General features: G+C 33.3%; 1 protein-coding gene across 1 annotated transcript in view; it reads right to left on the bottom strand.

Moving 5' to 3' along the window:
- The window catches only part of CSMD1 (CUB and Sushi multiple domains 1), a 2,413,561-nt gene that overhangs the window by 1,559,351 nt on the left and 831,139 nt on the right, over positions 1–23,071 (bottom strand). The window contains exons 5-6 of the mRNA XM_074209535.1: positions 19,119–19,142; positions 18,653–18,694 (exon numbers count right to left, since the gene is read on the bottom strand). Of these exons, the coding sequence (XP_074065636.1) occupies positions 18,653–18,694; positions 19,119–19,142 (66 nt within the window). The remainder of the gene's footprint in view (positions 1–18,652; positions 18,695–19,118; positions 19,143–23,071) is intronic.

Here is a 23,071-nt window from a genome sequence, read left to right as displayed (position 1 = left end):
GGAATCTTGGCTTGAAAGCCACCACACTTTGCTGCAAACTAAGGTACTTCTTATAGTAAATCTCAAATATGGCAAAATATTAAAGGAGTATAAAATTTTATTACTTTGGAAAATGAAAAACAGTTAAGAAATTCAACTTTGTTTATTATTCCTCAAACCATTAAAAAAATCCTTGCTAGTAGTTCTATGAAAAGTTTGAGAGACTATGCTTTAAAGGTAATGGTAAAGATGGGTGCATACAATGAAAATTCCAGGATGTTAGAAAAAAAGTACTTTAAATATAATAAAAAAAGTTAACATTAGAAACATACAGAGAAAAACATAATTCCTCTTTAAATTCCACCATACAAACACTCAAGTTTTGGGTTAGCCAAAACTGAGACAATTGAAATTATTGGAAGGTTCGGAAATTCTACAAGAAACTAAATTGAATACTGTTGTAAAATTTTTCAAAGGAACAACAGTGAATAAATTAGAGGAAAATTAAGAATTAAGACATGGCCTTACACAACTGAAGAATAATCATGATTCTGGTGTATCATTTTAATTTGTAATTATTTTGTCTTTTGTATGCCATATTAAATCAAAATTTCCTGACTCTCCTTCCTTCCTCATCCAGGTCCATCACCTCCTTTAAGATGCAGCAAATAACTTCTCTCTGATCACACCTTAACTATTTTTCTTGAAGTCTCATGGACTGCATTTACCCTTGTTTACCAACTTATTAGAAAACTGAATTCTTATCATTAAGGTATGTCTTTGGTCTTTCCCAAGCTAGAATGAAGAAAGACTTGCTATAATACTGTTTGTCATATAATATGACCCCTAGCATGGATCACATTGACAGTTTGTAGGAAGGAGATTTTTAAATATTGCCTCTATAAATATTTCTAAACTTCCGAGCTCCCAAACCTTTATTTTTCTTACTTAATATTTATCCATAATAATATCAAGTTTAGTGGATATATGGGTAAGCAACATTTTCCCTCCTAGTTCATTTTTTTATTTTGTTTTGTTTTACAAGGCAATGGGGTTAAGTGACATGCCCAAGTTCACACAACTAAGTAATTATTAAGTGTCTGAGGCTAAATTTGAGCTCAAGTTTTGCTGACTTCAGGGCTAGTGCTATCCACTGTGTCACTTAGCTGCTTTTCCTCTTACTTCTTTGAAATTTTAAAGTCCTGAGTCCCAAGTAAACAGCAAATTAAATTCAGAGAGGCATGTTATCAGAAGATTTATCAAAAGTGTTTCTTTTTAAAAATTTTCAATCAATTAATTTTCATAGGAACTAATGAAATCATCTGCTATTGTAAAAAGGGATTGTCATCTTCAGTTTTGGAAAATATATACACAGGAATGAAATTATAGATCTTAGAAGTATTAAGTAAAGTGTTAAGTATTAAGTAAAGCTCACAAATCTTTCTTTCCTATGTCTATCGGTCCACCAAACTACTCAGCTACTCATCTTTTAACTTCTTCATAAAGAAAAATAAGAACAAAAATTTATATATTGAAATCATAAGAAAAATCCCTTTAATGTAGTAATCATACTTTGGGTAAAAATGACAAAAGGAATCTTAAATATCATACTTATTAGAAGGATAAAAAAGAGATGCAAACATTTTGATAATGTTCTGATTTAACTTATTGAAATATTTTTATACAAATGCTTGGATATTTCTCCTCTGCCAAGTAAGGGATTCTGGATTTCAGGTCGAACATTAATTTGAAAGGGAGTATTATTTCTGGGATACCTGATTATTATTTTCAGATCCATTGTTCATCACAACCAAAGAGAATGAGTTTAGAATAGAGTGCTTCCATTCTGACATAGAAGGAATATTCTTTTTAAAAAATAACAATGACTAAGCAACTCAGCATAGCATGGCTTTTTAAAGGCATTTTCTAGTGTCTCAAAGTGAAATAAATTTGTTCCTTTAAATGGAAAGTTATCAGCAATAGATTGTTCAGGGTACTAACTTGTAGCTGAATTTTAATACCACCTAAAATAGTAATTGTAGCAGCTAGGTGACTCAGTAGATAGAGTGCTGAGCCTGGATGAATCTTGCAAAGTTCATATCAAAACTCAGATACATACAAGTCCCTAGGCAAGTCACATAACCCTTTTTGCTTCATTTCCTAATCTATGAAAATGAACTGGGAAAGGAAATGACAAACCACTTCAATATCTTTGCCAAGAAAACTCCAAATGGGGTCACAAAAGAATTAGATATAACTGAAACATGAGTGAACAAAATGATAACTAGGAAGCTTTGTACTTCTTATGGTACTCATCATTCAACTGTCCCACCCCTTTATGCTCACTTTCATTTCTCTCCCCATTTTATTTCAACATATATTATTGGGGGGAAAAAGTTAGTGTAGACTCCAGAATGATGCCAGGAGAGGTAGCCTGTGGATTTCTGATGATAAAAAGGCTGAGTGTTTGCCAGCAGCAGCTTGCTGTCAGCAAAAATGAATCTGAAGCAGATGCCAACTGTGTCAACAGCTTGAGTTCTATACATTTTTTATTAAGCAAAGACACAAATCATGGCCAAAGTACATAGGTGTGAAGCACATCAAAGAATGTCATGATTACAGCCTAACACTCAGGAGCTGATCAAACCCTGCCTTTCTCAACTAAACCATTATGATCTAGAAGTCAGTAAAATAATCAAGCATAGGTGTTAAAGAAATGAAACAAAATCCCACTGAGGTACCCTGTTCCAATTTCCCTGTTCAGCAGTATGAATCTGCTGTATGGTGGTTTAGAAAAAGCCTATAGGGGCATGGGGTAAGGAGGGAGATTCAGCTTGTAAGATATTTATTTATTCCACAGAGGCAGAAAAATTCAAAATTTCCTCCTTTAGCATACTTAGCCTGTGTGCATATTACAGGTGTTTGAAATCAAAGGTTTATCTGCAGAACAAATGTGTGTCAAAATGAATTGTTTGAATGCTGTACTAATTCTTTGACCCCTTTTGACAAAGCAATAAACTATTATTCAGCACCCATTGTGTACAGAGCTCTTTGCTGAGGCTTCTAGTAGTTTGGGGCAAAGTAGCACAGTGGATAGAGTGCTGGGCTTGGAATTAAGGTATCTATCACCTTCTGAGTCATATTTGACCTCAGACACTTACTAAATGTTTGATACTGGGCAAAACACAACCCTATTTGCCTCAGTTTCTTCATTTGTAAAATGAACTGGAGAAGGAAGTGGTAAGGATCCACAAATGGGTCCTTAAAGAGTTGGACACAACTAAAATTACTGAACAAACAGAGGTACATATAAAATGGAGATACTAAATTGCTGCTCTTTCAAGGAATTTGCAAGCTACATAGGGAAGATTAAGACACATACAAATAATGATAATCTACAATTTTATATGAAAAGTTTATTAGGTATAAAACAAATTGCTAACATCAAAACCAAAGGAAAGTCTTCATAAAAGAAGTATAATTTGACTTTGGCTTTAAAAGACAGATAATGGATCAATAGGTTTTACTACTTCAGTGCAAAAATCCTGGAGGCAAGACAGTTTAGTATGTGTTCAAGGGGACCAGGCTAGTTTTGGTTAGAGTGTAATATGTGTGAAGGGGAATAATATAAAACAAGATCAGAAAGGAAATAGCAATGATGGAGGACTTTGAAAGCCAAACACAGTAGAATCAAGAGAGAAACACTGAAGTTTCTAAGCATGAGTGTCATGACCTTAGTTTTGATTATATAATTACTATTTGATGAGAGATGACAGGCCTAAGTCATCTGCATAGCCAAAGAACTTGATAATTTCTGAAAACTTCAGAGTAAAGAAAATTAAAAGTATATATGTATAGTGTATATATATATACATATGAGGGTAAATTTCCTTGATATTTTAATATCTTAATATAAACTTCATGATTAATGAGAGAAAAATGTGATGAATTTAGATGTCAATATTATGTAAGTGAAATATTATTAGAGTCAACTTTTATTTATATGAAGTTTTAAGTTCCACACAGTTAGAATCCATCTGCATCTCTTTTGGGAGAATATGTACTGCTGGAAAGTACATTCAGTCTGAAAAGACCCATGTGGACAAATCTTAATTGCCAGTCTTTTGTGAAGTAAATATTTTTGCAGAATGCTGAGTGCCTTGAATACACAAATATTTTGTTTTGTTTTCTTTTACCAATAGTTCTTATACATAGTTTTCAGAGTCCCAGGAGAGCTCCTGAAAAATAAAAGTCTCCTGCAAAATTCAAGTAAATGGCCTCAGGGTGTCGAACTAGATTGATATTTAACTTTCTTTCTTCTTTCAGTCAGGTCAGAAATACTTGTAAAAAGAGTTGGAGTATGAAAAGAGTCGTGTGATTTAATTTGCCTGTAATATATTTCTAATAGTTATAGCAAACTGTATCTGTGGATGATGGGGTGGGCAATTGAATATTGATATCAAGTTGAAATAAAAATCCTCTTGAGAGATGATAGGAAATTATTTCAATTATTTCAAATTATTTCAAATTCAATTTGGATAGGCCACTGTATTTTCAGTACTTAAAAACATTAAAACCAAACACCCCACAGTCTAAATTTGAATTTATCTTAGATAAGATGACTCAATAATTTTTAACTAAAAAGATACTGGAAATAATATTTAAGTTTCTTCTCTTTGTCTCTGCCTCTCTCTCTCTCTCTCTCTCTCTCTCTCTCTCTCTCTCTCTCTCTCTCTCTCTCTCTCTCTCTCTCTTTTCTCTCTCTCTCACATCCTCCACTCTCCTCTCTCTGTCTGTCTGGTGTCTCTTTGCCTTTCTCTGTCTCTCTTAATCTCTCACACTCTCTGTCTCTGACTGTCTGTCTGTCTCTGTCTGTCTGTCTGTCTGTCTGTCTGTCTGTCTGTCTGTCTGTCTCTCTCTCTCTCTCTCTCTCTCTCTCTCTCTCTCTCTCTCTCTCTCTCTCTCTCTGTGTGTTTGTGTGTGTGTCTATGGTTCTGATTCTCTTTGTCCCCCTCCCTCTCCCTTCTTTCTCTGTTTTTCTCTGCCTCTGCCTCTACCTCTTTCTTCCCACATACATATATATTCAACTATTGATATGTTTACATATCTATGGTGGCATAATGATTCATATTAATACAATGCTTTTCCTAAAATTCATTAGTTCTTTTTGTTTTGATTAAATAATTTAATTTAATTCAATAACTGAAATTCAACAAATTAAAAATCAAATTAATAGTTTATGAGAATATACAAAAGTTCTTGATACTTATTTGTTCTTTATAAAAGTGCTAAATGTATTATCTCAGATAACATAGACATGAAATAAATTTTGCTTCCTTGTTTATCTTGTTTACAGCTTCTTGATAATTCATGTAAGACATTTCTTTAAGGGCTAGCTTTGAACAAGTCTAAGCCCTACCATCCTACCATCCTACCATCCCTTCATTTTTTTAAATTAAATATTCTATAGATCAACTTTTGTATGCCTAGAATGATTGATTTGTTAAGATTTATGATTTAATTACTGTTGGCAATTTTCTGGTGTAAAAATCCCTGCTAGTGATACACATCAGCAACTACTTTACAATTTATAGCCTGAAGCTTATAGCCTAGAGACATTTAGAAACTAAGTGACTTGCCCAAGTTCCCTTAACAGGTTAGTGTTAGAGAAGAGATTTAAATTAATTTCAACAAGCATTGTGGCCAAATATTGGGGAAATGATGACAAAATGACTAGTTTCTTCCCTCCAGGCTCCCAACCAGGTTAGTATTCTGTCTATCAGTCACAAATTCTTGAACAGACCTTTTGGCAGTGTTTTTAATTTAAATAGAAACTTACCTATAGGATACAAGTCACAATTCAAACACTATAACCAGGATGATATTTCATGTCACCTGTAAGGCTACTCAGCATGTTGGTTGCTCATGCTTGAATCATTAAAATAACTGTGGTTATTGGTGTGCAAAAAAAAAAGATCATGAATACCTGTAACATGAGAGAAATTCAAGCATATTGGGAATGCTCATTTTTTCAAATATCTAGTCAGAATCTTATGTAGCAATTATGATTGCTATGACAGGATCCTAGCAAAACACACATTTTTCTTGTGTGGGAAACAATTTTAATTATTTACAAAATTAATTTATTTAAGTGACAATATTTAGTGTGCTTTTCCATGTATTTACAATTCATAATGAAATCTGGCTTCATAGTATTTAAAATCAGGCCAAACATTCACACATTTTCTAAATTTCACACTAATACATTAAACATTGTTAACTGGTACGTTGATTTAGGATTGTTTGCTTTATAAATGTCTTAATATCAGAATACAAGTGTAAAATAAAAATAAATATTACATGCATAGTTTGGGGGAGAAGGGAAGAGTCCAAAATAATTATATATTTCCTTTTTTATTCTCCTGTCCAAATTTCAATTCTTTGAACTTTGAAAACTACAAATAGTTTTATTTAAAACTTTTTCAGTCTCAAAAATTCCAAAAGTAGTTATGAAAAGGTCAAATTACTACATTGTGTGTTTTTTAATTACATAATCTACAATTTCTTTCTTCCTTTCTTTTTTTCTTTTGAATTTGATTTTAAAATATCTACTATCTTCATTCAGGCATTCTAATTAGAACATTCCAGTAAAATTTCCATACATTTAAACTGAATATACTTTGATTCTTTGAAATTAAAGTTCTTCAAATCATTTGATAATATAGAGCTTTTAATCATCCAAATAGTCTATGCATAGCAGAACTAAATTAATTACTAGAACTGAGTCTGTTCATTTTGCTCCAGGTCTCAAGAAGAATATATCATCCTGAATTCTTTTCTGTACACTCTACAGGAATGCATAGCAACAAAGAAACTGAACTTCCTTTCCTCTGCGATATCTCTTTTCCTCATTTTGATTCCTGGATCAATCCACAAAGCTAAGGAGAGCTGCTACTGAATCAAAGAAAGGGGAAGACACCTAAGGGATTTTATATTCATGGAATCACAAAACACAAGAATTTTAGTTTTACTTCCCTCTCTTAAAACAAATGAGGGGGGCTGCTAGGTGCTGTAGTGGATAAAGCACCAGCCTTGGAGTCAGGAGTACCTGGGTTCAAATTCTATCTCAGACACTTAATAATTACCTAGCTGTGTGGCCTTGGGCAAGCCACTTAACCCCATTTGCCTTGCAAAAACCTAAAAACAAGCAAAAAACAATGAGGAAGCTTATTAAAGATACAGATAATTAATTATCTTAGTTAATAATTAATTAGCAATAAATTCAAAGCTTTAGACTTTTAGTCCATCACACTCTATACATAGCATGCTATAGATCGCCTTATTTAGCTGGAGAAAAATTTTAAATAAAGGCTAATGCAACCCATATATTTAAAGGATTTAAGTGATTTTAGTAAAGTTGCATATCTGTTTTAGAATGTTGAAGGTATCTTAGAAGTCATCTAGTAGAAGCCCATAATTTTACAAATAAACAATTCTAAGTCTAGAGACATTAAGTGACTCTCCAAAAGTATGGATAGTAAGAATCAGAGGAGGGATTTGAATCCAAATCCTCTGGCATCAAAACCACAATTCTTTCTCCCAAGGCAAAGGGTTAAGAAAATGGGGGAAAAAGGAATGTATTAAGACTTGAACATGAGAGAGAGGCAATGCCACATAGCAGAAGAGAGGAAGCTATTGAGTCATATAGACAATATTTAAATATTTTCTCTGTCACTACTTACATGCTTATGGTCAAGTCATTTAAAATTCTTAATATCTATGGGATTCAATTTTCTCATTATTCTAATAAGGAGGTTAGATCTTATGGCTTTTTATATTTTTTCCAAATATAAAAATAAGATCTACAGTAATCTATTGAATACTATTTCACTTAATCACTGATGGGGAATAGTATTGAGAATAGTTCCTGTGCAATTTGAAGAAGGCCTAGAGCAAAACTTAGTATTTTGGAATCATCAGGTATAGAGTCATATAACCTTGATTCTTGAAGGGATCTTAGACAGTATCTAGAACAACAAAATAAATTTTATGGATGCTGAATGTGAAGCTCAGAAGAGTTGTGATTTTTCTCCATGGATATAGTTAGTGGTATAAGAGATAAAATGGTTAGGGTGATAAGCCAGAAGAATGAAGAGGCATCATGACTTCAAATCTGGTCTAAGAATTAATTGTGTGATACTAAGTATGTCATTTAACCTTGCTTGCCTCAATTTCCTCATCTGTAAAATGATGTAGAGGAGAAAATGGGGGGGGGGAACCACTCCAATATCTTTACCAAGAAAAACCTAAATGTGAAGACAAAGAGCCAAAAACAACTAAAATTATCGAATAACAAAATAGTGAAAAGCAGATCTCCTGATTCTTGGCTTATTTGTCTTCCAACACGTAGATGTGCCATCTTGGGCGATTCAGTTAGGTCCTACATCTTTAAAACTGGTAAATTCCATGGCATAGTGGAAATAACAGTGGTTCTCATCTAAAAGTACCAGGTCTAAATCTTACCTCTTATACTTATTACCTATGTGATCTTGAGCAAATCACTTGACTTCATAGGGAGTTAGTTTTCTCATATGAAAAATGAGAGGAATTAGACTAAAGGCAAAGAAGTCCTTTTCCACCCTAACTTTATGATCCTATGACTACATTATTTTTATGATATCTTTCAGCTTTAAATTCTGGGGTTGTAAATCAGCAAGATATATATGTTTTAAATGTGTAATTAAAGGCATATCATTTACACTTCAAATTAAAACATATAACTGAACATATATATAATTTTGCATTGGTAGAAATATGCCAAGAAGAAACAAAAATACTGTCATCAGAGAACAGTATGATTGGGAGGGGGGGATGGTATAGCAGTCATGTTCTGAGATCAAAGGATAATTGATGGACATGTGCTTCATTAGTATCCAGCAGTGTCAAGAGATCTAAAGAAAAGCCCCAAGGACTTTGGATGATACTCCAGTAAAGGATTTTGTGAGAGGATATGAAAAAAAAAATCTTACAGAATGGATAAGCATGAATAGATTAGAATCTCCATAATTGGAGAAAGTATCCTCAACAATGAAATTCATCAGAATGTCAAATAGGGATTTAATAATTCACTGTAAATTGAAATATTTAGAGTTTTTTAACTAAGAAAAAATATTTAAAATGGCACCAACTGGTTCAAAATGACCATTATTTAACATCTCTATAATTCATTGTGAATGTAGGTTTTTTATGTTTAAGGGGAAAAATAATTACTTGTAGAGACCACATTTAGGATAAAAATAAATCAATCACTATAGGGAATTTTAAAAAAAGAAATACCCATTAGAAAACACATACAGTGATATATAGATAGATTTAGATATAGATGATGTAAATGTAGATGTAGATTTAGATATAGATATCAACATATAATTATATAAATATGTACACACATAAATTTATCTTATGTATTGCTAAAATGCAAATATAAATTTAATTTGTGAGAATTACTTTTCTTTAGGAAACTTACATATCACATCAATGCATGTGAATTGAGCATTTCAAAAGATTACCTGTTTCATTAATTATGTTCTCAATTTCATACACTTTGTACAACTCAACTGACCAATTTCTTAAACATGAGGACATTTAGTAAGTAGTGTCTTGCCTAAGTGAAAAAGTTCACTCTGCATATTAGTATTTCAAGGGAAATTATAATGCTAAAGAATTAGAAAGGATAATTTATCAAGTTCTAGGTCACAAGGCATGCGTATAATCCTAAATACTAAACTATCATAAATATTTTTAAAATGACAATATATTGAACTTTGCCTTTGTACTAAAGTAGGTCCAATAGAAATTTACATAGTCCAAGTCTCATAATAAAAGGGACACATTGTTGTCTGCATGTATGTATTCAGGAACACAAGGAAGATCACTTTTAACAGCAACAAATCCCTCCAAATCCTAACACTAGCAATACTTTAAATTTCATCATCACAGCTTCACTTAATTGTATTGTCTTTGTCAGTGTTTAAGATGAAAATATCCCAGAAGATACTACAGTCTCTTTAGGTCTTTCATATTCTGAGAAGGTATTTATCAGACCCCTTCCTGAGGGCAGATTTTGATGAAATGGGAAGAATACATAGCATCTCTGACTCAGATTTGTAAAGCACCAGAAAGTATTTTTTCCAGAATATATAACTAAACAAATTCTACTTGAATAAGGTCCATAGAAATCCACAATAAAGTAAATTCTATATTATAGAGTCACATGATAGGTTTTTAATGCAATCATTTTTTAAAAAAAATTATAGCCAATCATGTTTGTAAATACAAAGAATAGAATCATTTTTTGAAAATGAAAGTGTTAAATTAGTCAATGAGAAAATGTTCTTGATAATCAATTTCTACTGCAGTTCATAAGATTCTATAACATTAATCAAATATGTTTGCAGTAGCATTCAAAAGACATTCTTCTTTTAAAAAGAACAACAACAGCAGCCCATAAGTATCTGAAAGTTCTTCTTATCTGCTAAGGCCAGAATTCTATATTTCTTCCTAGTGCAATTTATACTATCACTAAAGTGTGTAAAAAATTCAGATCCTTTTGCTTTGCTGATACTATGGATATTAAGCATTAGGCCAAGGATATTAAGAATAAAGTTTATTTGCATAAAAATTCTGACAATTTCTCCTCTCCTCTGTTCAGATCTTTCTTTTCAAAAATAATAAAAAAATTAAAGTTTCTAAGAATAAACTGAAGATTGTGTATAGATTTTTTCCAGGTGAAATGTAAACTTAACTAGGTTATCAATCATCTTTTTCACAGTCCAAGTAACTAAAACCCAAATCAATTCATATAAAACTAGTGCTAAAAACAGTTTATATTTATTTCAATTACATAATTTGTCATAAAAGAGCACATTTTAGATATTATTGTACATAAAACACTTCACTTGGAATCAAGAAGACCTGCGTTCAAATATTAGCAAATACTAGCTGAATAGTCTGGGACAAGTTGCCTAACTTGTCAGTTTCTTAGTTTGTAAAATGGAGATAATAACAGGGTTATTATGACAGTACTGAAGTGTTATTATGACAGTCAATAAAATAGCATTAGTAGTCAACAGGCAGAAAACATAGAATCAGGAAATCATGTATCATGGTTTTATTTTACAATGAAAAGATCTTAGATCCAGAAATTTTACTTGGGTTGTTGAATGCCACAGAGTAAAGTTAATTCAAAGCCCATATGAGGTGAATTAAAATTTTCTAATACATTTTTAGTGCTTTCCCAGTAAGGTTATCCTTTCCACATCATGACTTGCCCCATCATGGTTTTGATATATTAACAAAGGTTGGCATAAGAAATAAAATGGAATTTTTGGGGGGTGGGTAATGAAAGTCATTGACAACCCAGAACCTATGATCGAATAGCTCAAATTTTACAATATAGTATGTAAAAATCCTCAAAAAGAAAAACAAAACAGAATTAGACTTCTTCTCTGGTACAAAGGGAGGAACGAAAAATTTTAGTTATATGTTCCACATGTAGGGATGTCTGTCACCTGAAGCCCCGCAATGTGAGTGGCATAACTATTTCATTCACCTCAAAATAGGAAGCAATTGAGGTTCTAGGTCTAGTAGGCTTCATCATTACCTGTGTCCCCTTAGTAAAGTAGTCATGTCACTATGAATCAAGGCTGACAATATTGGACTGTTCCTCTAAGAAGATTACTGTAAGAAAAGTATTTGTTTTTTTTTTTTTATTAAATCTTAAAGGTCTATAGGAATGTTGTATTTATTCTTATGATATTATTTAAATAGAAAAGAGTCTTTGTGTTGCTGTCCTATTCTTCCTTTCCATTCTCCTTTACTGAATCTTAATCTTTGTCACTCTTACTAACTCTGTGGGTCTTCCATGTTTCTGAAGTGTCTTCTTCCTTTTTTACTCTATATTATCTCATTTGTTTATTATTGTTAATAATCTCTCCCAGGGCTGAATTAATAGCCCTTTGCAGATGATTAATATTTATAGAGCAAGCCTCCTCTCTCTCTCGCTTTTTCTCCCCCAAAAATGAAATGCCTGGTGGATATTTCAAACTGGATATTCCATAGGCTCCACAAAAAAATGCATTTTCTTTCCCTCAAAACTTTCTGTTTTTCTGAATTTTCCACTTCCTATCTGAGACACCATCATTCTCCTAATCACACCGACTTGCACACTAGATTTCATTCTCAATTTGTCCTTCTTACTTCTCCTACTTAACTAATTAGTTGATACCATCATACTCTTTATTATTTACTTTTCTCCCAAATCACACAGCTACCACCCTACTTTCCCTGCCTAGAATCTCTCCCTATTTTAAACAAACTGCCAATTGATTTTCAGAAAGTGTTGATCTGATCCTTTGTACTCCCTAATTAAATAAATTCGACTTCCAAAAACAAATATACGATATCTATCTACCATTTAAAATTCATCAAAACCTGACTCCCTCATTCTCATAAATTTCCAGTCTTTTCATACTTTATTCCCCTCTATGTAGATGAGGTACTAGGTAACAGGCTTACTTGCTCCTTGAAGACAACATTTCATCTCCTTTCTCTTGCCTTTGGATTGACTCTCCATGAGTGGAACTCTTGCCCTCCTTGCCTCTCCAAACTTAAGAATTCCTGACTACTTTCAGTCCAGCTTTAGGGATAAAAACTCTCTCTTTGATAAAAAAAAATACTGGGAAAATTGGAAATTAGCAGGGTAGAAACTTAGATTAGACCAACACCTCACACCCTATACCAATATAAGATTAAAATGTATACAGGATTTAGACACTAAAAAACAATATTATAAGTAAACTCGAAGATCAAGGAGTAGTTTACCTGTCAGATCTATGGAAAGGGGAGCAGTTTATGACTAAGGAAGACATGGAGAACATCACTAAAAACAAACTAGATGATTTTGATTTTAAATTAAAAAGCTTTTGCACAGACAAAACCACTGTAACCAAGATCAAAAGAAATGTAGTTAACTGAGAAACAATCTTTACAACTAATGTTTCTGAAAAAGGATTCATTTCTAAAATCTACAGAGAACTGAATCAATTTTTTTTAAAAAAAGAACCATTCCCCAATTGACAAATAGTCAGAGGATATGAAAAGACAATTTACAGATGAGGGGATCAAAACAATCCATAGTCAGATGAAAAATTGCTCTAAATCATTGCTTATTAAAGAAATGTAAATTAAAGCTTCTCTGAGGTACCACCTTAAACCTCTCAGACTGGCCAATATGACAAGAAAGGACAATGATCATTGTTGGAAGGGTTGTGGGAAATCTGGGACACTACTACATTGTTGGTGGAGCTGTGAACTCATCCAACCTCTTTGGAGAGCAATTAGAACTATGCCCAGAGGGAAACAAAAATGTGTATACCCTTTGATCCAGCAATACCACTACTGCGTCTATGCCCTGAAGAGATGATGAAAAAGGGTAAAAATATCATTTGTACAAAAATATTCATAGCATCCCTGTTTGTGGTGGCAAAGAATTGGAAATCAAGTAAATGACCTTCAACTGGGGAATGGCTTAGCAAACTGTGGTATATGTATGTCATGGAACACTATTGTTCTATTAGAAACCAGGCGGAATGGGAATTCAGGGAAGCCTGGAGGGATTTGCATGAATTGATGTTGAGTGAGATCAACAGAACCAGAAAAACATTGTACACCCTAACAGCAACATGGGGGTGATGATCAAGTTTGATGGACTCTCACATTCCATCAGTGCAACAATCAGGGACAATTTGGGGCTGACTGCAATGGAGAATACCACATGTATCCAGAGAAAGAACTGTGGAGTTTGAACAAAGACTAAGGACTATTACCTTTAACTTAGGGAAAAAACTGATATCTTATTGTCTGATCTTGCTATCTCTTATACTTTATGTTTCTTCCTTAAGATATTATTTCTCTCTCGTCACATTCAATTTGGACCAATGTATACCACAGAAACAATGTAAAGACTGACACATTGCCTTCTGTGGGGGTGGGGGGAAGGAAATAAGACTAAGGGAAAATTGTAAAACTCGAAATAAAATCTTTAAAAAAAAAGAATTCCTGACTATTTTCAAGTTTGAATTCAAATATTACCTTCTTTGGGAAGCCCCCTCCAGGACCATCTTACTTCCTACTTCCCATAGATATTAGGACTTTCCCCTTTAGAAGTACTTTCCACTTAACCTTGTACAAATGTTATACAAACTTATTTATGTTTCATGTATGAATGTAAGAAAATCAGCTCTATTAGAGTTGGGAGTGTTTTGATTTTCTTTTCATCTTCAGAGTTTATATAGTCTCTAGCACAAAGTAAGTGCTTAATTAATGCTTGCTGATATAAAGATTGGTGTTATGGCATTAGAACACTGAGCTTATTAGGCTTGATAACTGACAGGCATTCTGAGGAAAGAAAAATAACCTCTCTAAATGCACAACAAGGAATAGCCAGTTATGTGTAAATCTGGTGTTAAAAAAAATCTAGAAATCATGGTGAGAAACAATCTAGTCACTTGTTCACAAGAAGAAATTCATTCACATCTTTGTCATAGTTTCCCAATCATTAATTGTATATAAGAATACATATATGACTTATTTTACAGGGTTGGAAGAAAAATAATGTATGTTTTATGTCATTATAAAAACTGAGTGATTTCATAACATCCTGCAGTGGAAAAATGAAGTTTAAGAGTCAAGGGCCTTGGGTTTAGGGATTAATTATCCACATGCCTTTGATATTTAACTTTTCTATTCCTTAGATTTCTCATCTGTAAAATGAGAATAACATGTTCAACAACAATTAAGATCTCTTTCAGGTCTAAACATACATTCCTCAAAGTACAACAAACTGCTGCACAAAGCATAAATAGTGGCTACTTGGGGAAGATCATCCTCTACCACAAACAATTCTCATTTCAATTCCATTAAAAACATATGAAGAATTTAGGAAGATTCCTTCAGAGTGTCTCTAATATTTGAAATTTTAGATTTGCAAGAGAAAGTGTTAAAAGAATTATGGTCAAGCAACTTGAAAATCGCCTCAAGAGGTAATAGAGAATAATCCATAATTATGAGAGTAATTCTCATACATGGAGTAGTAACCAGCTGATGGGTCAAAGGTTTAGAATTTTCTACTCCACTTAGGAATTCCAATAATGACTCTTTCTGATCTCTGACTTACTTAACCTGGATCTGTGGTTAATAAATCTAATAAAGTATATACTGATTTCATATTCTATTCTGTTGTTTCTATATCTCCCTCCACACATACAAAAAAAAAAGACTTATGTGAATGGGCAAGCTACACAAACATGTGGAACCCTTTACATATACAGTTATCCCTTCCACATCCCAGGGATGAGTGGCATGGTGATCCTGCCATGGTGTGGAAAATCTGTATAACATTGTTTATATCTTCCTGCATACTGGAGAAAATATCTGTTTTTTTTTCTTTTTCTTTTATGGGATATTTACATAAATGCCTTTGTGTTCAATTTGGGTTAAGTATTTGGTTGAAGGCTGTATCTATGTCAAGGCTATGTATATTGCTAGTCTTTACATGTCAGCTGCCACCTCTTCAAAATTCTCATTTATGGTAATTACGTAAACTGAGCAGCATTATTTTGAAACCATGAGAGGGAAAGTCATGATATTGGAAAAGGTAAGCACACAGTTGCTTTTCTTCATCTTCAAAATAAGAGGATTGTCTAAATCATCTCCTAAGTCCTTTCAGCTTTAAATAAAGAACCCTAAAATCCACCCTAGAAGACTTGCCATGAGTCAATTCACTTTGCAAGCTATCAAAGAGAGATCTTTGTGTATACTACCTAGCAATGGAGCATCTGTAATTGACTATTGAATAGTTTATAAATATTGAATGTGGATGCTGTTGACTTTAATAAAGAAAGAACAGGTTAGAGTATGGCTGAGCAATTTCCTTCTTGAGAAAGAATGGAACAAATGCTTTTTTCTGATAGATTTAAGGTGTGTTCTTGCCTAAAGGAAATCTATTGATCTCTCTTTTCCTTTTATCTTTATGTGTGACAAATAGTAAGGTCGAGGACAGATTCTCCTTTTTTTTGGCTAATTTCCATTTCATGAAGTTTTGTATGTTTTTTAAGCTTAAAGCAAAAACCACCAAAACAGTGGAATAGTGGATGTAAGACCAGAAGTAACCATCTTATCTTTTCACAGACTTTGGTCACTTTTTAATAAATTTCTTTACTCTTTCTGACAAATTATGTTTACTTCAAATAGAATACTTTCTGAAAGGCAGGCATGAAGCAGATTTCAGTATTGCCTAGTAAGAAGTTGCCAGATTAAATTGTGCAATAAGAAACTGGGTCAGGATAAAAATTATCAGCTTTTAGTCCAATATATGTTCGCTCTTATGAATGCTGTCTTTGTTTCTGAATCTAATAATGAGAAAAAATGAAATAAGTGTAAGAGAAAAGTATTAACTGATTCTTGAAATTTATTCATGAAACAGACACACAAAATAAAACGAGAATTAAAAAGAGAAATGAATTCCATTTTTACTAACAGAATAAGATCTATATCCTCATCCAGCAAATGCAAATGTATGAATTTTTCTACTATATAAAAAGGGATTGTAACTCGAAAACAACATTCTATCACATCTCTCTACAAGGCTTTGTAGAAGATGAATACATACACACAAACATATACATATGTGTATGTAAGAATGTGTGTATATATATATATATATGTAAATATATTCCCCAGTCATCTCCACATATGCTTCATGTGAGCAGAAATTATTTTATTTTTGCCTCTTATCTTAAGTGGTTAGCAGAGTATATAGCAAAAAAAAAAAAAAGTAGAATGTATTTTGTAATACCAGCAGGTCTTAGAATTTTTTCTCAAGTCAACTTTAAGTTTCCAATTATTCCCATGGATTTAATGACTAGTCTGTCATCCTCTGGGAGAAACAAGTGATAAAAGAAATTAAGATTTCTGTTAACTAGGGTGGCTAGGTGGTGCAATAGATAGAGAACCGGCCTCAGAGTCAGGAATACCTGGGTTCAAATCCGTCCTCAGACACTTAATAATTACCTAGCCATGTGGCCTTGGGCAAGCCACTTAACCCCATTGCCTAGCAGAAACCTAAAAAAAAAAGATTTCTGTTAATTGCAACCTTCAAATTTAGTAGAAAATTAATATCCCTGATGAATTTGGTTTCCAAACATAGCTTTATGCTCATTTACACTTTTGGAACATGACTATATATAACTTTTAATTGACAAATGATATAAAAAAATACAGCAATACCAAATCATGGAATGGAATTTGAATGCACTTGAAATAATTCTAAATGATATGTTTTCATGAGTAATGTAATGAATAATCCATCAAGCAATTTTTTTCTTGGGGCAGCTAGGTGCTGCAATGGATAGAGCACTGGCCCTGGAGTCAGGGGGACCTGAGTTCAAATGTGACCTCAGATACTTAATAATTACCTAGCTATGTGCCCTTGGGCAAGTCATTTAACCCCACCCCCCAACTGAATTGCAAAAACAAAATCAAAAGAGAAATTTATCCTTTTGTCTTTTCTAGAATTAAGGTTTTCAATTATATGATATCTACAGTCCCCTCCACCTCCAAATCTATGAACCTAACATAGGAAGGATTATAGAATAATGGAACAAGTATTTTTACTCATTTTTGATTATAAAGACTTCAAAATGAGGTCAGCTTTTAATGCACACTGTGTAAAGCTCTCCTTTTTTTGATGAATATGCTTTTTTTTTTAATGTGTTGGGAGCTTTCCTGAATCTGCTGTATCAGAAATTTTCTTTTTTCTTTTTTTTTTTTAGTTTTTTTGCAAGGCAAATGGGGTTAAGTGGCTTGCCCAAGGCCATACGGCTAGGTAATTATTAAGTGTCTGAGGCTGGATTTGAACTCAGGTGCTCCTGACTCCGAGGCTGGTGCTCTATCCACTGCACCACCTACCTGCCCCGGTATCAGAAATTTTCTATGAGATTCTGATATCCAACCCAATTCTCCATCATATCTAATTTATCTGAGACCATGATTTAGATTTATTTGAAATGGAAAATATGGTAATGATCAATATAATATTACCTCTGTTTCTAGAAAAATTATGATAAGTGAAGGCACTATTATACTACTTACTCCTCAAAACTGCTTTGATACAAATTCTCTTCCTTAGTGATTGCTTCTCTGTATAGTTATGGAATTATGTTATTTTGCCCTATTGAAATATAAAGTCTTTTAAGGAAGAAATTAATCTGATTTTGTACTTGTATCTTTAGTGTCTAACTCTGTGCTTGACAAATAATAGGTGCTTAATAAGCATTTTAAAAAATTCATTTCACTTCAACAGCAATAGCAATGCTTTGAAGTTCACAATGTATTTTATATAGGTTATCTCATTTGATCCTTCTAATAATCCCCAAAAGGTGCTATAATTTGCACAATTAAAAGAGGAAACTGAGTCTGGTAGAGGTGGCCTTTTTGTCAAGTATTACAGGCAGAATTTGAATTTGAATTTTCCTGATTCAAAATACATCTCTTTGTGTACTGAGTCATGTAGTTAACCTCAACTATTTGCAATGCATGAAAAATGCCATTAAACAGCTTGAACTGACCCTATTAGCTATCCTGGTTCCATATATTTCTGGAAACAACATTTCAAATAGGTTTTTATGAACTATTAGAGACAATAATAACTAGTTCTGTAAACATTTTTTTATCTATTCAAGAATATTGGATACCAAATAATTCCTTACAAAAAACTGTCTTTCACATCTCTCTAATTTCACCTGGTACCTGTCATTTAATAAATATTTATTGATTAGCAGATCATAGAATAACTCACAAATGTGTAGAATATATTTTTTATTCTTATTACTTCATAAATTGCTCATTACTTCATGTATTCCATGTATTCCTTTTAAAGCTTAATAATTTTTTTTTGGATAGACTGGATTATTTATTTTTAAAATTTTTTTGTTTTTTATTTATTTTGAGTTTTGCAATTTCCCTCCTAATCTTGCTTCCCTCCCTCCACCCCCCACAGAAGGCAGTCTGTTAGTGTTTACTTTGCTTCCATGGTATACCTTGATCTAAGTTGAATGTGATAAGAGAGAAATCATATCCTTAAGGAAGAAACATAAAGTATAAGAGATAGTAAAATTACATAAAAAGATAATGGGTTTTTTCCCCTAAATTAAAGGTAATAGTCTTTGGTCTTTATTTAAACTCCATAATTCTTTCTCTGGATACAGATGTTATTCTCCATCACAGATAACCCCAAATTGTCCCTGATTGTTGCACTGATGGAATGAGCAAGTCCATTAATGTTGATCATCACCCCCATGCTGCCATCAGGGTATATAATTTCTCTGGTTCTGCTCATCTTTCTCAGAATCAGTTCATGCAAAACCTTCCATGCTTCCCTAAATTCTCATCTCTCCTGGTTTCTAATAAAACAATAATGTTCCATGACATATATATACCATAATTTGTTAAGCTATTCCCACTAGTAGAGTTTTGCAGTCTATGTCTTCATATTTCTTCTATTTCAACTTCTCCTCTAAGATTTTGGATGCTATACCACTGAGTACATCCATAGTTAGTATTGAAATTACTTTATTGTCTATGGTACCTTTTAGGATGATATAGTGTCCTTCCTTATCTCTTTTAATGCTATCTATTTTTGCAGTTGTTTTTTTCTGAGATAAGGATTGCAATCCCTGTTTTTGTTTTTCACTTCAGCTGAAGCAAAATATATTTTTCTCTAACCTTTTCCTTTTACTCTATATGTATCACTGCTTCAAATGAGTTTCTTGGAAGCAACATATTGTGGGAGTCTGGTTTTTAATATACTCTGCTATTTACTTACGCTTTAAGGGAGAGTTCATCCCATTCATGTTCTAAGTTATAATTTAACTCTTTATTGTCCTCCATGCTATCTTCCCTCTCTTTATATTTTTCCCCTTTTCCCTTTATCCACATTCCCCAGTATTTTGTTTCTGCATACCACCATCTTCAGTATGTTTGCCCTCCTATATCAACCCCCCCTTTCTTTTCCCTTTTCCCCTTTCTCCTTCCCTTCCTTCTGCTAGTTCCCTTTTTTCTCCCCTCCCCATCCACCCTTTTCTCCTTTTAATACTCGAAAGGTAAGATAAGTCTCTTAACTTAACTGATATTGTGTAAGTTAACTTTAAGCCAAGTCTGATGAGATGAAGATTCAGGTGGTTCTCACTTCCTCACTTCTTCCCTTCTATTACAATAGGTCTGTCCCCCTTTTTAAGGAGGTATTGTTTTTAAGTCAGTCTATCTGAGTAACAGAAAAGTTATGAGAGTTCATCACTTCTGACTAATTATATTCTCTCTAATAGAGTTCTAAAATAGATATTAGAGTCTTTCTCTAAGGTAGGGATTTAGCTTGTTTCATCTTACTGGATAGCAGTTTTTTTCCACTTTCCCTTTTTTTTTAACTTTTTCATGTGTATCTTGAGTCTACTGTTTGATGTCCAAATTTTCTATTTAGCTCGGGTCTTTTCATCAGGAAATGTTGGAAGTCTCCCCATTCATTAAATGTCCATCTTTTCCCCTGGATGATAAGGTTCAGTTTTGCCAAATAATGGATTCTTGGATACATTCCAAGCTCCCTGATTCTTCAGAATATTGCATTCTAGGCCCTTCAGTCCCTTAATATTGATGCATCCAGGTTGAGTGTAATCCTTACTGTGACTCCTTGGCATTTAAATTTTTTCTTTCTGGATACTTGCAGGATTTTCTCTTTTATTTATTTATTATATATTCTGAAATTTGGCCACAACATTTCTTGGTGGTTTCATTTTAGGATCTCTTTCCAGAGGGCATCGATGTATCCTTTCAATGATTATTTTGCCCTCTTGCTCCATGGTAATCAGGGGAGTTTTCCAATACTAAATCCTGTAATAATAAGTCCAGGCTTTTTTTCTCTTCAATGTTTTCAGGAAGTTCTATAATTCTCAGGTTGTCCCTTCTTGATTGGATCTTGAGGTCAGTGGTTTTGCTGATGAGGTATTTAATCTTTTCTTCTATGCTTTCAATCTTTTGGTTTTGTTTAACAGAATTTTGCTGTCTCATGAAATCATTAGTTTCCACAGATTCCATTCTTTTTTTAGAGAAGAATTTTTTTCATTTACCTTTTGCAACTCCTTTTCTAACTGTTTAATTCTATTTTTCTTTTAGATTTTTGAAAGGCAAACGGGGTTAAGTGGCTTGCCCAAGGCCACACAGCTAAGTAATTATTAAGTGTCTGAGGCGGGATTTAAACTTAGGTACTCCTGGTGCTCTATTCACTGTGCCACCTAGGTGCCCCAAGGTCAATTCTATTTTAAAAGGAGTTTTCCAGTTGATGATTTGAGAGAATTATTTTCTTTTTTGTATTTGTCCAATCATATTTTCCAATGTTTTGCTTTCTTGTTGCAATGAATGTGTTCATTTTCTCTTGTGTTTCTTTTCCCAACTTTTACAAATGATTTTTAAACTTCTTTCTGATTTCTTCAAGGATGTCTTTCTGGGCTGGAGATCAATTCATATTCTCCTCAGAAGTGTTAGATCTCTGTGATTTTTTCTAACTATTTCTCCATGGGTACCCCTTTTCAATGATTTTTCTTCATTGTTCCAGGATCTTCTGTTGGGGCTCTCAGAGGTTTTCTTTTGAATATCCTAGAGGCTTTGTTCACTTGGATTAGTAATTCCAAGGGCTTGCCAGTAAAGTGTGCTGGTTGCTTTCTCTGGAGTGATTGAAACCCTCTCCCAATCCTGGAGGGAGGGAAGAGGGGCAGCATGATTTCCAGGCTGCAGACCTCCATCCCCCAGCCATAAACTCAGGGACTAAAGTTGGTTCTTGACCTGCCTCTCACCAAAGTCTCTGAGGCTAATACCTCTCACCAAGGTCTCTGAGATGAACACTGATCACTGGTCCTTTGGTTTCCCCCCACCCCCACCCCCATTGCTGTCCTTGCACTGATCCTTTGGCCTCCTCTCCCGGTTCACCAACGGTTCCCTGAGACTGACCGTGTTGGTAGTTGTTCTCCTAGTTTCTTTTTCTGGGTTTTGTTGATCGAGTTTCTGTTAAGAGATTTCTTTCATGTTATTTTTGAGGGGACGCAGGGAGCACCTAATGGAGTGCATGTCTTCTCTCCACCATCTTGGCTGGAAAGCTTAAAAAATATTTGTTCAATTGAACAGTGATTTTTTTTTAGGTTTTTGCAAGGCAAATTGGGTAAAGTGGCTTGCCCAAGGCCACACAGCTAGGTAATTATTAAGTGTTTGAGACGGGATTTGAACCCAGGTATTCCTGACTCCAGGGCTGGTGCTTTATCTACTGCCACCTAGCCACCCCAAATAATGATTTTTTTAATGTAAAATGTTAGGATCTCTAAAAACTTCATGTGTTGAAAAATTTCAATATTTCCTACAAAATTCTCTCTTTGAAATTAAACTTTCACATATTGAAATCTGTGCTGTATGATGTCACTTTAAATTAAAAATCCAGGTTCATATTTAAAACTTTAATTAGAGAAAAAGTAAATCTATATCACATATAACATATATAAGTGATACATATTATATATACATACATAATCAATTTATATTCAAATAAATCTGTTTGAGATTTGTTACTGATGTTATAGTTTATTGTAAACATGAGAAGGTTGTATGATATATTCTTTTAAAGAAGTGGAGTGACTGCTTAAGGATTTAGTATTTCAAACTAAAAACAAAACAATACTTGAAACAATCTTGTTTTGTTTAGGTTCAGTAGTGGACAAAATGAATCTGGAGGACTTGAGTTCTAATTTGTATGACTATGGAAAAAATTGTTTAATCTCTATCACAGTTTCCTCAACTGTTAGATGAATACAACAATAGTACTTTCATTCCAGGGTTGTTGTGAGAATCAAATGAAAATATTTGTAAAGCATTTAGCACAATGACTGGCAAATAGTAGGTGCTTAATAAAAAACATTCCTATTTTCCTCTTTGGGAGTGA

Source organism: Macrotis lagotis, chromosome 1 (genome assembly GCF_037893015.1).
Source record: "Macrotis lagotis isolate mMagLag1 chromosome 1, bilby.v1.9.chrom.fasta, whole genome shotgun sequence".
Taxonomy (NCBI): domain Eukaryota; kingdom Metazoa; phylum Chordata; class Mammalia; order Peramelemorphia; family Peramelidae; genus Macrotis; species Macrotis lagotis.
The sequence above is the reverse complement of the archived record's forward strand: the minus strand, read 5'-3'. Positions and strand labels throughout refer to the sequence as shown.